The sequence below is a fragment of the Ailuropoda melanoleuca genome, chromosome 8, assembly GCF_002007445.2.
Source record: "Ailuropoda melanoleuca isolate Jingjing chromosome 8, ASM200744v2, whole genome shotgun sequence".
Taxonomy (NCBI): domain Eukaryota; kingdom Metazoa; phylum Chordata; class Mammalia; order Carnivora; family Ursidae; genus Ailuropoda; species Ailuropoda melanoleuca.
Genome location: NC_048225.1, coordinates 124235302 through 124249844, shown reverse-complemented (window position 1 = coordinate 124249844; position 14543 = coordinate 124235302). Strand labels below are relative to the sequence as shown.

General features: G+C 44.6%; 1 protein-coding gene across 1 annotated transcript; it reads right to left on the bottom strand.

The window, feature by feature from the left end:
• Positions 1–1801: 1801 nt before the first annotated feature.
• LOC117803480 lies at positions 1802–5549 on the bottom strand. Its single transcript, XM_034667286.1, has 2 exons — positions 3818–5549; positions 1802–3787 (listed from the first exon to the last, which is right to left on the bottom strand). The coding sequence occupies exons 1-2, from the start codon at positions 4508–4510 to the stop codon at positions 3761–3763; spliced, it is 720 nt and encodes a 239-aa protein (XP_034523177.1). The 5' UTR covers positions 4511–5549; the 3' UTR covers positions 1802–3760.
• Positions 5550–14543: the final 8994 nt, after the last annotated feature.

Genomic DNA, 14543 nt, shown 5'->3' with positions numbered 1-14543 from the left:
TTCCCTGTCTCGCTGACTGTCTCTGTCTCTGTCAAATAAATAAATAAAATCTTTAAAAAAAAAAAAAAAAAGAAGTGGGTATACTGGGATGCTTGGGTGGCTCAGCAGATTAAGCATCTAACTCTTGATTTTGGCTCAGGTCACGATCTGAGGGTTGTTGATGGAACCCCATGTCAGGCTCGGTGCTCAGCGCAAAGTCTGCTTGGGGATTCTCCCTCTCTCTCTACCCCTTCCCCCCTCCTCATCTCCCTCTCTCTCTCTAATCAATAAATAAAATCTGAAAGAAGAAAGAAAGAAAGAAAGAAAGAAAGAAAGAAAGAAAGAAAGAAAGAAAGAATAAAGAAAGAAAGAAAGAAAGAAAGAAAGAAAGAAAGAAAGAAAGAAAGAAAGAAAACCTAAAATTCATCAGATTTGAGGGCTTGGTACCATAAACAGCTACACACTGAGATTAAGAGTAAACAAGAAAGAGACCAGCTCTCACAGGAACTAAACCTTACTTTAGAATCATCTCAACTCTGAATTGGATTAAAGTAATCTAGAATTTCTAGTATTTCTAACCTGGCTGCCTACTAGAGGCAAATATAAATTATTCCTGGAGGAAAATAACATCAACATGAGCATTAAATTATTTCTAAAATTTTCATACATAATGTCCAAAATGAAATAAAAAATAAGCAAGGATAAGGAGCGGAAATATGTCCAAAACCCAAAAGAAAAAATAATCAATAGAAATAGGCTCGGGGGGCATCTCGAGAACTCTGTAATTATGTTTAATGTTTCAAGGAATTAAAATTTAAAGTATGAGAATTTCAGCAGAAAATCAGTGTGATAGAATGCAAAAATGGCCACGCCCCTTGCAATGTGACTTTGTAGCTCCACCCATCATTGACAGATGGGGCTCACTTCCCCGTCTCCTGTAACTGCGCTGGCCTTCTATTCAGAATGCAGCAAAATGCAGCAAAAATGACATTATGCCAGAGGCAACTGGCTGGCTCAGTCAGTTAAACATCTGACTTTGGCTCAGGGTCCTGGGATTGAGCCCCATCTCAGGCTCCATGCTCAGCTAAGAGTCTGCTGTGCCCCTCCCACTATCTCTCCCCCTGCTTGTGCTCTGTCTGCCTGTCTCTCTTTCTCTCTCTCTCAAATAAATAAACAAAATCTTTTTTTAAAAAGAGAAAAAGAAAGGACACAGAGAAAGAGGAGATGGAAAATAATTATACGGGGCACTTGGGTGGCTCAGTTGGTTAAGCAGCTGCCTTTGGCTCAGGTCATGATCCCACTGTCCTGGGGTCGAGCCCCACATCAGGCTTTCTGCTGAGCAGGGAACCTGCTTCCCCCTCTCCCTAGGCCTGCTGCTTCCCCTGCTTGTGCTCTCTGTCTTTGTCAAATAAATAAATAAAATATTTTAGAAAGTGAAGAAAGAAAGAAAGAAAGAAAGAAAGAAAGAAAGAAAGAAAGAAAGAAAGAAAATTATTATACAAGAGAGGATCAACAAGAAATTTGTTATTTTATAAAAAAATCGAAGTATGGTTAATGCATAGATAAAGAAATTCGAAAAGGTCCAAATAAGCAATATCAGAAGTTTTTAAAGATATCACCACAGATCCTACAAATATTAAGATCTTAAGAGTTATAAACTGCTTTCCATCAATAAATTTTAAAATTGAGTTTAAATAGAAAATTTATATTAAGTAAATTGGGGGCGCCTGGGTGGCACAGCGGTTAAGTGCCTGCCTTCGGCTCAGGGCGTGATCCCGGCGTTATGGGATCGAGCCCCACATCAGGCTTCTCTGCTGGGAGCCTGCTTCTTCCTCTCCCACTCTCCCTGCTTGTGTTCCCTCTCTCGCTGGCTGTCTCTATCTCTGTCGAATAAATAAATAAAATCTTTTAAAAAAAAAGTAAATTGAATCTATACTGAAAAACCTTCTCACAAAGTAAACTCCAGACCTAGTTAGCATCACTGGTTAACTCTACAAAATATTTTAAAAGAATTAACTCCAATCTTATCCAAATGCTTTCAGAGATAAGAGTAGACAATACTTCCAAACTTGTCTTATTAGGTTAACACATTTGTTATGTTGACACCAAAATCTGCAAGGACATCACAAGAGAAGAAAATTAAAGGCTCTTTCACTCAGAAACATGGGTGTAAAAATCCTAAGCAAAAGACTAGCAAAGAAAATAGAGTAAAATACATTAAAAAAAAAAAAAACAGAAAGTGCAGCCTATTTACAAAGGGGAAAAAGAAAGTAACCATGAAGAATCATAGACATTGAACTTAATAGACAAAAACAATTTTTTCTTAAAGTAGGCTCCATGCCCAGCGTGGAGTCCAACACTAGGCTTGAACTCACCACTCTGAGATCAAGACCTGAGCTCATAGCAAGAGACAGACCCTTAACTGACTGAGCTACCCTGGCAACCCTAGTCAAAAACTTTATATCAACTGTCTGAAATATGCTCAAAGAACCAAAGGAAACTAAAGACAAAGAACTGAAGGAAGCCAGATGAATGATGTTTCAACAAAGAAAATATTAATAAACAGAAAATAGAAGAGGGAATCAAATAGAAATTCTGGAGCTGAAAAGTATAATAACTGAAATGAAAGATTCACTGGAAATCTTCAACAACATAACTAGGTCAACTGAAATTATTCAGGTTGGGGAACAGAAAGAGAAAAGAATGAAGAAAATGAACAGAGCCTAAGGGACCTGTGGGATGCCAGCAAATATACCAACATGTGCATAATGGGAGTCCCAAAAAGAGAGGAAAGAGACTAAGGGGCAGAAAGAATATCTGTAGAAATAATGGCCCAAAACTTCCCAAATTCAATAAAAGACATGAATATACACATCCAAGAAACTCAGTGAACTCCAAGTAAGTTAAACACAAGAGATTCATATCAAGATATATTCTAAAATGTCAAAAGCCAAAGACAGAGAATCTTGAAAGCACAAGAGAGAAGCAATTTGTCATGCACAAGGGATCCCCAGTAAGATTAACAACCAATTTCTCTTCAGGAACCATGAGGCTAGAAAGTGGTGAGATGATACATATAAAGTGTTGAAAGCTTGTTAAGATATCAACTAAGAATTCTATATCCAACAAAATTATCTTGCAAAAAGAAGAAGGACCAATGAAAACATTCCCAGACAAACAAAAGCTGCGTGTTGTTGCTAACAGATCTTTAGGCATGCCTAAAGAGATGAAAACACTGGGCTGTAACTCAAAGCCATGTGAAGAAATAAAGAATGGTGTTAAAGGGAGTTACATAGGTAACTATCACAGCCAGTATTATCGCATTTTTGATTTGTAACTGGTTTTTATGATGTGAAAAAAAACAAGTGCTTAAAACCACAATTATAAATCTATGTTATAATAGGCACACAATGTATAAAGATGTCATTTGTGACAACATAATATGGGGAAGAGTTGATAGCAATTCAAACTAGGCCCACTCCCTATCCTCCAGAGAGGAGACAGGGGCTGGTGACAGAGTTAATAACCAATCATGCCTATGTGAGGAAGCCTCCATAAAATCTCAATAGCACAGGTTTTAAGAATTTCCAGGTAGCTGAACATATCCCACTGGGAGGATGACACACTCCAACTCCATGGGGACAGAAGCTCCAGCACTTGGGACCCCTGCCCCCAGGCCTTGCCTTATGCATCTTTTCATCTCTACCCTTTATCATATTCCTTAATAAGCTGGTAAACATAGGTGTTTCCCTGAGTTCTGTGAGCTGCTCCAGCAAATTAATCAAACCATTCGATCTACAACCAGTTGGTTGTAGGTCATTCGATCTACAACCAGTTGGTTGTAGGTCATTCGATCTACAACCAGTTGGTTGTAGGTCATTCGATCTACAACCAGTTGGTTGTAGGTCATTCGATCTACAACCAGTTGGTTGTAGGTCATTCGATCTACAACCAGTTGGTTGTAGGTCATTCGATCTACAACCAGTTGGTTGTAGGTCATTCGATCTACAACCAGTTGGTTGTAGGTCATTCGATCTACAACCAGTTGGTTGTAGGTCATTCGATCTACAACCAGTTGGTTGTAGGTCATTCGATCTACAACCAGTTGGTTGTAGGTCATTCGATCTACAACCAGTTGGTTGTAGGTCATTCGATCTACAACCAGTTGGTTGTAGGTCATTCGATCTACAACCAGTTGGTTGTAGGTCATTCGATCTACAACCAGTTGGTTGTAGGTCATTCGATCTACAACCAGTTGGTTGTAGGTCATTCGATCTACAACCAGTTGGTTGTAGGTCATTCGATCTACAACCAGTTGGTTGTAGGTCATTCGATCTACAACCAGTTGGTTGTAGGTCATTCGATCTACAACCAGTTGGTTGTAGGTCATTCGATCTACAACCAGTTGGTTGTAGGTCATTCGATCTACAACCAGTTGGTTGTAGGTCATTCGATCTACAACCAGTTGGTCAGAAGCACAGTTGACAACCAGGGCTTGACAACCAGACTGGCATCCAAAGTGAGGAGGCATACAGTCTTGTGGGACTGAGCCCTGAACTTGTGGGATCTGATGCTGTCTCTGGGCAGACAGTGTCAGAATTGAGTTGAATTACAGGACACCCAGCGAGTGTCACAGACAACTGCTTGTGAAAACCCCCAAGAGTTGGTGGCCAGAAGTGTCTGAAGTGAAGTAGTAACGTGTGAGTAGTAAAGGGGTCACACAGGACAGGAAGACAAGAGGAAAAGCTGGGTGGCATTGCAATACGGTTTTTAAAACGCAAAGGAAATGAACTAGGAGTGGAAAGCCAGCAGAAAAGGAGCAGGTTGAAGAAAAGTCAGAGATGTCTTCAGGGGCGAGGAGGTCCTGGCCTGCCTCGTGGATGAAGTGGTGATGTCCAGAGCACTTGGGAAAGGACGAGCCAAGCAGAGGGAATGGGGTTGCTTATGGGAGTAAACGAGGTGGTTGACATTGGGGAATCCCTCACTGGTGTCTCTGACATTGAGGAATGGTTGGCAGTTTGCTGGAATCCCTCACTGGCATTTGATGTCTTGCAGAAGGAGGGTGTAGGTTGATGGACCCTGTGACCATGGAACTGGCCCTCAACAAGATGGTAAGGAGGAATCATCTCTCTGGGGAATGGGAGGGACTGAGGGACAGGAACAAGGATTCCCAAGACACCCAGGGTCTGGCTGAGATTGGAGGCTCTGAATCAGTAGTTGTTCTTTGGTGTTGAATTTTCTTCTGCAGCCCTCACCAGCTTGGTGTGGGGAGGAGGCAAAAGGTCAGAGTGGGGCAGGGCTGGAAGGGGATAGGGGCAAGATGTTGTGGGGAAGGAACGATGGAAAAGCGAACGGGCAAGGTACTATATACTGGGGGCTATGACTCATTCCTTGTCCTGGAGGGCTTTATACACCAAATGGAGAGACAAGAAACACCAGTATGAAAATATAACTTCTACCACTCTATGTGGAAAACCCAAAAAACTACCTCAAAATTGCTAGAACTCATACAGGAATTCAGTAAAGCGGCAGGATATGAAATCAGTTGCATTTCTATACACCAACGAGACAGAAAAAAAAGAAAGAAATTAAGGAGTTGATCCCATTTACAATTGCACCCAAAACCATAAGACACCTAGGAATAAGCCTAACCAAAGAGGCAAAGGATCCATATTCAGAAAACTATAGAATACTCATGAAAGAAATTGAGGAAGACACAAAGAAATGGAAAAACGTTCCATGCTCATGGATTGGAAGAACAAGTATTGTTAAAATGTCTATGCTACTTAGAGCAATCTACACATTCAATGCAATCCCTATCAAACTACCATCAACTTTTTTCACAGAGCTGGAAAAAATAATCCTAAAATTTGTATGGAACCAGAAAAGATCCTGAATAGCCACAGGAATGTTGAAAAAGAAAACCAAAGCTGGGGGCATCACAATGCCTGAGTTCAAGCTCTATTACAAAGCTGTGATCATCAAGACAGTGGTACTGGCACAAAAACAGACACAGAGATCAATGGAACAGAAGAGAGAACCCAGAAACGGACCCTCAACTCGATGGTCAACTAATCTTTGACAAAACAGGAAAGAATATCCAATGGAAAAAAGACAGTCTCTTCAACAAATGGTGTTGGGAAAATTGGACAGCCACATGCAGAAGAATGAAACTGAACCATTTCCTTACACCACAACAAAAATAGACTCAATATGGATGAAAGACCTAAATGTGAGACAGGAACCCATCAAAATCCTAGAGGAGAACACAGGCGGCAACCTCTTCGACCTTGGCCATAACAACTTCTTGCTAGACATATCTCCAAAGGCAGGGGAAACAAAGGCAAAAATGAACTACTGGGACTTCATCAAGATAAAAAGCTTCTGCACAGCAGAGGAAACAGTCAACAAAACCAAAAGACAAGCAACAGAGTGGGAGACGATATCTGCAAATGACATATCAACTAAAGGGCTAGTATCCAAAATCTGTAAAGAACTTATCAAACTTAACACCTAAAGAACAAATAATCCAATCAAGAAATGGGCAGAAGACATGAACAGGTATTTCTGCAAAGAAGACATGCAAATGGCTGACAGACACATGAAAAAGTGTTCAACATCACTCTGCATCAGGGAAATACACATCAAAACCACTATGAGATACCACGTCACACCAGTCAGAATGGCTAAAATTAACAGGTCAGGAAACAACAGATGTTGGCGAGGCTGCGGAAAAATGGGAACCCTCATGCACTGTCGGTGGGAATGCAAGCTGGTGCAGCCACTCTGGGAAACAGTAAGGAGGTTCCTCAAAAAGTTGAAAATAGAGCTACCCTATGACCCAGCAATTGCACTACTGGGTATTTACCCCAAAGAAACAAATGTAGTGATCCGAAGGGGCACCTGCACCCCAATGTTTATAGCAGCAATGTCCACAACAGCCAAACTATGGAAAGAGCCCAGATGTCCATCGACAGATGACTGGATAAAGATGTGGTCTGTATATACACAATGGAATACTACTCAGACATCAAAAAAAAAAAAAAAGACATCTTGCCAGTTGCAATGATGTAGATGGAACAAGACGGTATTACGCCGAGTGAAGTAAGGCAGTCAGAGAAAGACAATTATCACATGATCTCACTGATATGTGGAATTTAAGAAACAAGGCAGAAGATCACAGGGGAAAAGGGGGGGAAAAAACGAAACAAGAGGAAACCAGAGAGGGAGACAAACCATAAGAGACTCTTAATCATAGGAAACAAACGGAGGGTTGCCGTAGGGGAGGAGGGTGGGAGGATGGGGTAACTGGGTGATTGACACTGGGGGGGGGTATGGGTTGTAATGAGCACGGGGTATAAGACCAATGAATCACAGACCTGTACCCCTGAAACAAATAATTAAAAAAAAAGAAAACATAACTTCACACAAGTTAGCCCACGCTGAGTGAGAGATGGAGGAGGCTCTGACAAAGACACCGGCTTGTTGGGCGGAGAGAGGCCACAGCAGATTCCGGTGGTCAGGGGAGGCCCTGGGGCTGCCACCACTGCTACTGCTACCGCTCAGCAGCTTTGGGGCCCCTCTTCCGGTGGTTACAACAAATGGAGTAGAACAGTGACTCTGCAGACGGAGAGCAGAGGGTAGGTGATTGAGTCCACTGCCTCCTCAGGAAGAAATGGGCAGCCAGCACGGAGATGGTCAAGGAGATGGTCCAGCAGGGAGTCCCGCTCAGCCCGGAGCTCAGGTGCAGAAGCCGCAGCGTCCAGACTATGCGGTGTCCGCAGGCAGCTCAGCTAACCCTGCCCTGGACTGCTGGTGAGGGGGGTGGGGTGGGGGGGGGTGGTACGTCTCAGAGCAGTATCCTTCCACCAGCCAACAAAAGGATGTTGAGGTTTTCTCAGCTTGGGGTTGTGCCACTAGGCTCGGGGTGAAGGCAAAAGCGGAGCCACCCACTGGGGACCGAGTGAATAGAGCCCAGTGAGATCCCCAAAGTGCTGGGGCAGGGCCAGCCCCAGTCAAGGCAAAATCATAAAGTACATAAAGCACTTTCCAGGGCCCCCGTCCCGCTCTGTCTCCCCTCTTTCTCGACTTAACTCCCCACTTGGGGGCTTCATTGGCCATATTGACTCCTCTCCTCAGACAATGCAACCCCCTGACCTCTATCGACCTTACTCAGCCCGTGCCCCCCCAACTCCTTGTATCAGGTAACTGAATCAGCTCATTTATGCTTTCTCCAAGCTAACAGGTGCATTTGCTTTTCATTTCCTGTCCAAACCCTGTGTTTTCCCTACTTCTATTCAGCTGTTCCCTCTACTCACATTATCTTTCTACCTTATCCCTCTCTCCTGAGCAATTCTGTATCCTTCGAGGCTACCTTCCACACCACCAAGCCCCCCAAGAAGGAATCTCCATTTTCTCAGCTCCCTTTGTGCTCTGAATGGATTTTGCCTGTCAGTGACACTTCCCTTACAATTGTTGCTGCACACGCTCGTTTTCCTCTGCCTGAAAGATTCTCTTTTTTTAAAGATTTTATTTCTTTGAGAGAGAAAGAGGATAAGCAGGGGGAGCGGCAGAGGAAGAAGCAGACTCCCCACTGAGCTGAGAGCCCGATGCAGGGCTCAATCCCAGGACCCTGGGATCATGACCTGAGCCAAAGGCAGACGCTTAACCAACTGAGTCACCCAGGCGCCGCTGTCTGAAAGATTCTTAAGGATACAATCAGCACGTTTCATCTTTGTTTTGTCGACAGAATCTTGCATAGTTCTTGGAACATAGCAAAGACGTAATGAAGTTATTTAATTAGTTAATTAATTAAATTCAAGAATGTGTCTCAGCTAACTCCCAGAAACAATTATGCCATAGGAATGTTGTGCAGAGTACCGGAGGCCACAGAGGTGTGACTCCCTTGGTTTTAGCATTTGCCTTCCAGGCTCCACACACCTGCACTTCCTATTTGCAGGGCCTCAAAAAAAAGCCAGCAGCCCTGAAGCATCATGGGACTCCCATATACTGCTTGGTTCAACCGCTTTGGCAAGCAGTTGGCCAGCATCTGCTACAAGACTATACATATACCCCATGGTTCTACACCTAGAGATATGCCAACAGACATGCATAAATGAAAAGTATGTACAATAGGCTACTAGCACCATTATTATGATGGGGGGAAAACAAACCAAAGATTCATCAAGAGCAGAATGGAAGAATAAACTTCCATATAGTCATACACTGAAAAGCCATGAAATGTCCTGGTGCAAGTAATAACATAGATAAATTTCATCAGATGTTCAGCAAAAGAAGTCAAACATAGGGTACAGACCATATACATACCCTTATACACAGGCCAAACTAACCTATGATGTCAAAAGTCAGAATAGTGATTGTATTTGTGAAAGAGGGAAGCGCTAATGAATGGAGAGAATGTGTGGTAAATACACAAGCGTGTTCATTTAACAGTAACACGTAGAGATGTATATTTCTAATTGTGTATGCTTTTCTGTACATGTGTCACATTTTAATAGAAATGTCTGTTGGGGCACCTAGGTGGCTCAGTGGGTGAAGTGTCCAACTCTTGATTTTGGTTCAGCTCATGATCTCAGGGTGGTAAGATGGAGCCCCACGACGGGCTATGTGCTGAGTGTGCAGCCTGCTTAAGATTCTCTCTCTCCATCTCCCTCTGCCTCTCCCTGCTCATGCTCTCTCTCTCTTAAAATAACAAAAATTAAATTAAATCAAATTTTTAAATGTCTATTTGTGAAGACAATGGCCCAGCAATCCCTGGAGTGATTTCTATGGAACCAGATCCCTCTAGGATGTTGCTGCAGCCCTAAGTTCTCGGAGTCCCAGTCTGTCCCCAGTGACCAACGACTTCACCATTCACTTCATTTCGGGAGAGGTGCAATGAGGAAGAGATAAACAAAAACAGCTACAGTCTTCTTAGAACTTGCCTGGATCCCAGCCAGAGTAGTCAGAATCAGGGACTCCTTCCTGAGAAGTGAACATTTCCACACGGTCTGTAAGAACAGCCGGCAAGCATGGCTTAGAGCTAATCCATGAGAAGCTACCCTGCCCTTTTGTTTTGTCCATGGCCCCTGTGTGTTCACAGTCTCCTGTGTGGGTTCCCACAGAATGCACAGCCAAACCTGAATTTGGGGCCCAGACCCACTCCTGTGGGCAGCAATTTGAAGGTCCCTGCTCCCCAACACATCTGACCCCAAAATCATCCCAATGTGCTTCTAAAATGCTTAAAAATAATTTATTTATTCACTCAGTTAACATTCTAAGTACGTGTTGTGTGAGCACTTTGTACTGCACTGATCACAGCTGTAATTATACATTGAGTTCTGTGAACGAGGGGCCCATGTACTGATTCACCATCGAATTCTCAATACCTAGCCCAGGGCCTGGCCCAAAGGTGTTCAAGCACATCAGGGAAGGAGTGGGAATCGAGAGGGAGATGTCCTTGTGAAAACAATTAGAGTATTTCACATTGTACAATGTAATAATAGGATTAAATGTCTTAAATATCTGTTCTTTTAAGTTAAAAAATGTTGCATTCTCCCAAAGATCCCAGTTATGACCATAAGAAAACTCTCAGAAAACAGTCACCCATTAAAACTTATCATCTCAGGCACCAGGGTGGCTCAGTTGGTTAAGCATCTGCTTTTGGCTCAGGTCATGATCCCGGGGTCCTGGGACTGCAGGGAGCCTACGTCTCTCTCTCCCCACCCCATGCTCATACTCTCTCTCACTATCTCTCTCTCTCTCATAAATAAATAAAATCTTTAAAAATAAATAAAACTTATCATCTTGTCCAGGATTTTCTTTTTTTAAACGATTTTATTTATTTATTTATTTATTTATTTATGTGAGAGAAAGAACGAGCAAGAGAAAGAGCACAAGCCAGGTGTGGGGAGGTGGCGGTGGGGGAGGCAGAGGGAGAAGCAGACTCCCTGATGAGCAGGGAGCCTGATGCGGGGCTCAATGCCAGGACCCAGAGATCATGACCTGAGCCGAAGGCAGATGCTTCACCAACTGAGCCACCCAGGTGTCCCTCACCCAGGATTTTCTAACTCATTTTTGACTCAAATTACTAGCCAACAAATTAGTCTCTCTTCTTGACTCTGATCACAAAACTAAGTGAAACATAGAGCCTACCTCCAAAGAATCGAGTAACAGGAGTGATCATTTGGGGGAACTTGGTATAAGCATGTCATAATACCACACCTCCCCTAACGCTCACACATCCCTATGGAACAGGCGTCACTGCTGACTTACCTTATGAACAGAACACTGAGAAACAAGAGGTTAGTTCTTCAATGCCACAGAGGGAGTAAGTGGTTTAAAATCTAGAACGGCTTCTCCTGAAACTCGCCAATAGACGGATAAATTCTCATTTTATTCTACGGATTATTTAAAATATTCATCCGTCCATTCATTCAGTAAGTCTTTATTGAGACTCTAATGGTGCCAGATACTGTTCCAGAGGCTGAAGATACAGCAGTGAACAAAACAGGCAAAAGCCCTGGCCTCAAGGACTTACATTCTGGTGAGGTACAGAGGAGGCCGAGAGACAGAAAAGAAAACAAAGGACTAAACAGTAGAGCGTGTCCGATGGAGAGGAGGACCACAGAGAAGTATAAGCGGACAAGGACTTAAGGCGTTACAGGATGGCGGGGTTGACATTTTTAGTGAAAGCCATCACTGAGAAGGTGGTATTTGAGCAGAATCCTGAGGGGCTGAGAGAGCAGGCCAGGTGGCCAGCAGGGAAGTGGCATTCCGGGTGGAGAGAACTGAGTGCAAAGCCCTGGAGTGCAGTGTGCTCCAGGAGCAGCGGGGCAGGGACGTTGAACGCAGGGCGTGCAAGAAAGGAAAGAGGAAGGGGAAAGGGGGTCGGGGGGCCAGGGAGGCCAGGAAGGCCAGATCACGTCGGCCACTGTGAAATGTGTGGCTTTTACTCTCAGAAGGCCTACTTTTCAGAGGCCTTCTGAAAACGCTCTGCAAACCTTGAGAGTGATAGGAGCTTCTTACATATATATTAAGCATATTAAATTCTTCAGTAAGCCAAGTTTAAAAAAAAAAAAGGTATCACTGCCATCATAGGTCCTGATGGGATCTCTGAAAGAGACCCGCGTCACTTGTGTCGTATCCCTGCCCAAAACGCGGAGCCCAGCTCGCATGAGAACACCTCACACAAACGGGACTCGGGAGCCTTCCACAAACAACTGGCTTGTTCTCCAAAAATGTCAGTCATGAAAGACGAAGAAAGGCTGGGGATAGTTGCAGATCAAAAGACATAAACAAAACAAAGCAAAACAAAAACCTGGGTGCCTGGCTGGTTCAGTCAGTAGAGACGGAATTCTTGATCTTGGGGTTGTGAGTTCAAGCCCCACGTTGGGTGTCGAAGTCAACTTTAAAAAAAAATTTTTTTTTATAAAAAAATAAAAGACATACCAAAAAAGGACATAACAACTGCATGTGATACACGATCCTGATTGGATTCTGCACTGAGGAGGGGAGAATGCCGTAAAGCACGTTATTGGAACAATTGGTAATATTTAAATATAGACTGTGTATGTGATTGTCTCAATGTTAAATTTACTAAATTTGATAATTGTGCTGACATGGTATAATAGGATACGGGAATGCCCATGTTCTTAGAAGATTCATGCTACAAAATTTAAGAGTAAAGGGACATGATGTCTGCAACTTGCTCTCAAATGGTTCAGCAAAAATTATTTAATAATTCTCTTTTTCTATACTTTTTTAATTTAAATTTTGTTAGTTAACAAGCTTATTACACATTTATACGCACGTACCTGTACAGGGACAAAAAGAAAGAAGGCAGGTGCGATAAAGTGTTAGCAACCCGTGAGTCTGGGTAAAGGAAATACAAGAATTCTTTGTACTGTATTTGCAACTTCTCTGGAACTCTGAAATTATTATTTTAAACTTTTTATTTTAAAAGTTTAAAAATTAAGAAAATAAAATAAAAACTTAAAAATTAAAATGAACGGAGCAGCCGGTCCCTCTGCTTACAGCAGGCCAGCCCCACAAACACAGAGCACAGCAAGAAGAGAGAGAAGTTCCCTGAGGCCAAAGGCCATCAGGCTGTGCCCACGCCTGGGCGGGGCCCCTCCCCCCAGTTCCCCCTGCAGTGGGTGCGCTCAGCTGCGCCCCCCGCTCAGACAAGGGGCAGCCCCGTTTTCCTGTCCCGCAGGCTCATCACCTCAGACCGCCTCAACTCCGGCATCCAGACCTTCCTGACTGCTCCCTGTCCTCAGCGCTCTCTGCCCTTCCCTCCCCGTAGATTTGTAAATACAAATGCACGTGTCACAACCACCGGTCTCCCCCAGTCTTCTGGAGCCTAGCTTGTGTCTCGGAGGACACAAGAATGCCCGCGATGGGTCTCTCTAACAGGCCTTGGACAAACACGACCCTGTACCCCACTTCCTTCCCCCTGCACCAGAGTGTGTCCTCCATTCACTCCCTCACCCTTGATGCCGCTGGAAGAGCCATGCCCTAGAACACAGACTCCCATCACAGCACCCCCGGCTCCATGGTTAGGGGAAGGGGGGGCAGCCCGCATCTGGGATCTCCCCCAGCTGAGTTTTCCATGTGCTCTGAAGCTTCCTGACATAGTCTCCTTCTTCCCCTTCCCCACCTCCTGCTCTAAGCCAGCATTTCCCTAAGAATTCTCTGGTTCATGTAGCCTCTGGGCTGGGGGAGGCTGCTGAGGGATGAGGGGCCCTGCCATTCAGGCTGAGTGGCTGTTGGCCACAGGCTTCCCTCCTCTTTGCTCAGCTTCTCTGCCTCGGGGAGCAATCTGTCAGTCTCTGATTTCCAGAACCACCCAACTTCCTTAGAGAAACCCAAGCCCAGGGGCCTCTTCTCTCTGCTGGTAATCACACCACATTAGAGAATATTTCTTTTGTCCTTCTCACAGCCCGCAGACAGGACGCTTTCTCCCCACTACACAGAAAGGTAAATTGAAGCCAGCGGAAAGGAGTCTCCTTGTCCCAAGCCAAGGAGTTTGCTGGATTGCTGACGGCAGGGCTAGACGCACTTCTCAAAGACCTCCCAGCCCACTGGCCGTCTGTTCCGTCTCACCTAGCCTGTCCAGAGCTCTCAGGAGCTGCTCAGTGTCACGGTTCCAGGCAACCTTGTAAACAGCATAATCCAGGGGCTCTGGGCTGTGATCTCCCCAGGGGCCAAGGCCCCACGTCCGTGCCATCCCCCACCCCATGCCAGGCTTGGCCTCCTTACCTTGGCCCTGATGCCCCCTGAGGAGCAGAAGGAGTGTGAGGACGAGAGCTTGCCCCAACATCCCCAGAGGACAGAGGGGTCGCCCACCAGACGCTCTGCTCGCGCACGGGCTCCGCAGCAGGCAGCCAGCTGGAGGGCGACGGGGAGCAGAACTGCCTCACTGTTTGTCCGGCCACAATTTCCTCAACTCAAGGCTGTGCTCAGCGGCTGATAGCTAACAAGGCCACCGAGAAAGCCCCGGTACCTGGACGTGGTCCTGCAGCTCACACAAGCTGAACTTTCAAATTTGGCCTCAAGTGGGC

Coding starts and splice junctions, on each gene's coding strand:
- LOC117803480 (XM_034667286.1), bottom strand. CDS start 4,510: ATGCCTCCTCACTTTGGATGCCAGTCTGGTTGTCAAGCCCTGGTTGTC. Junction 3,788..3,817: donor TAGATCGAATGACCTACAAC/CAACTGGTTGTA, acceptor ATGACCTACAAC/CAACTGGTTGTAGATCGAAT.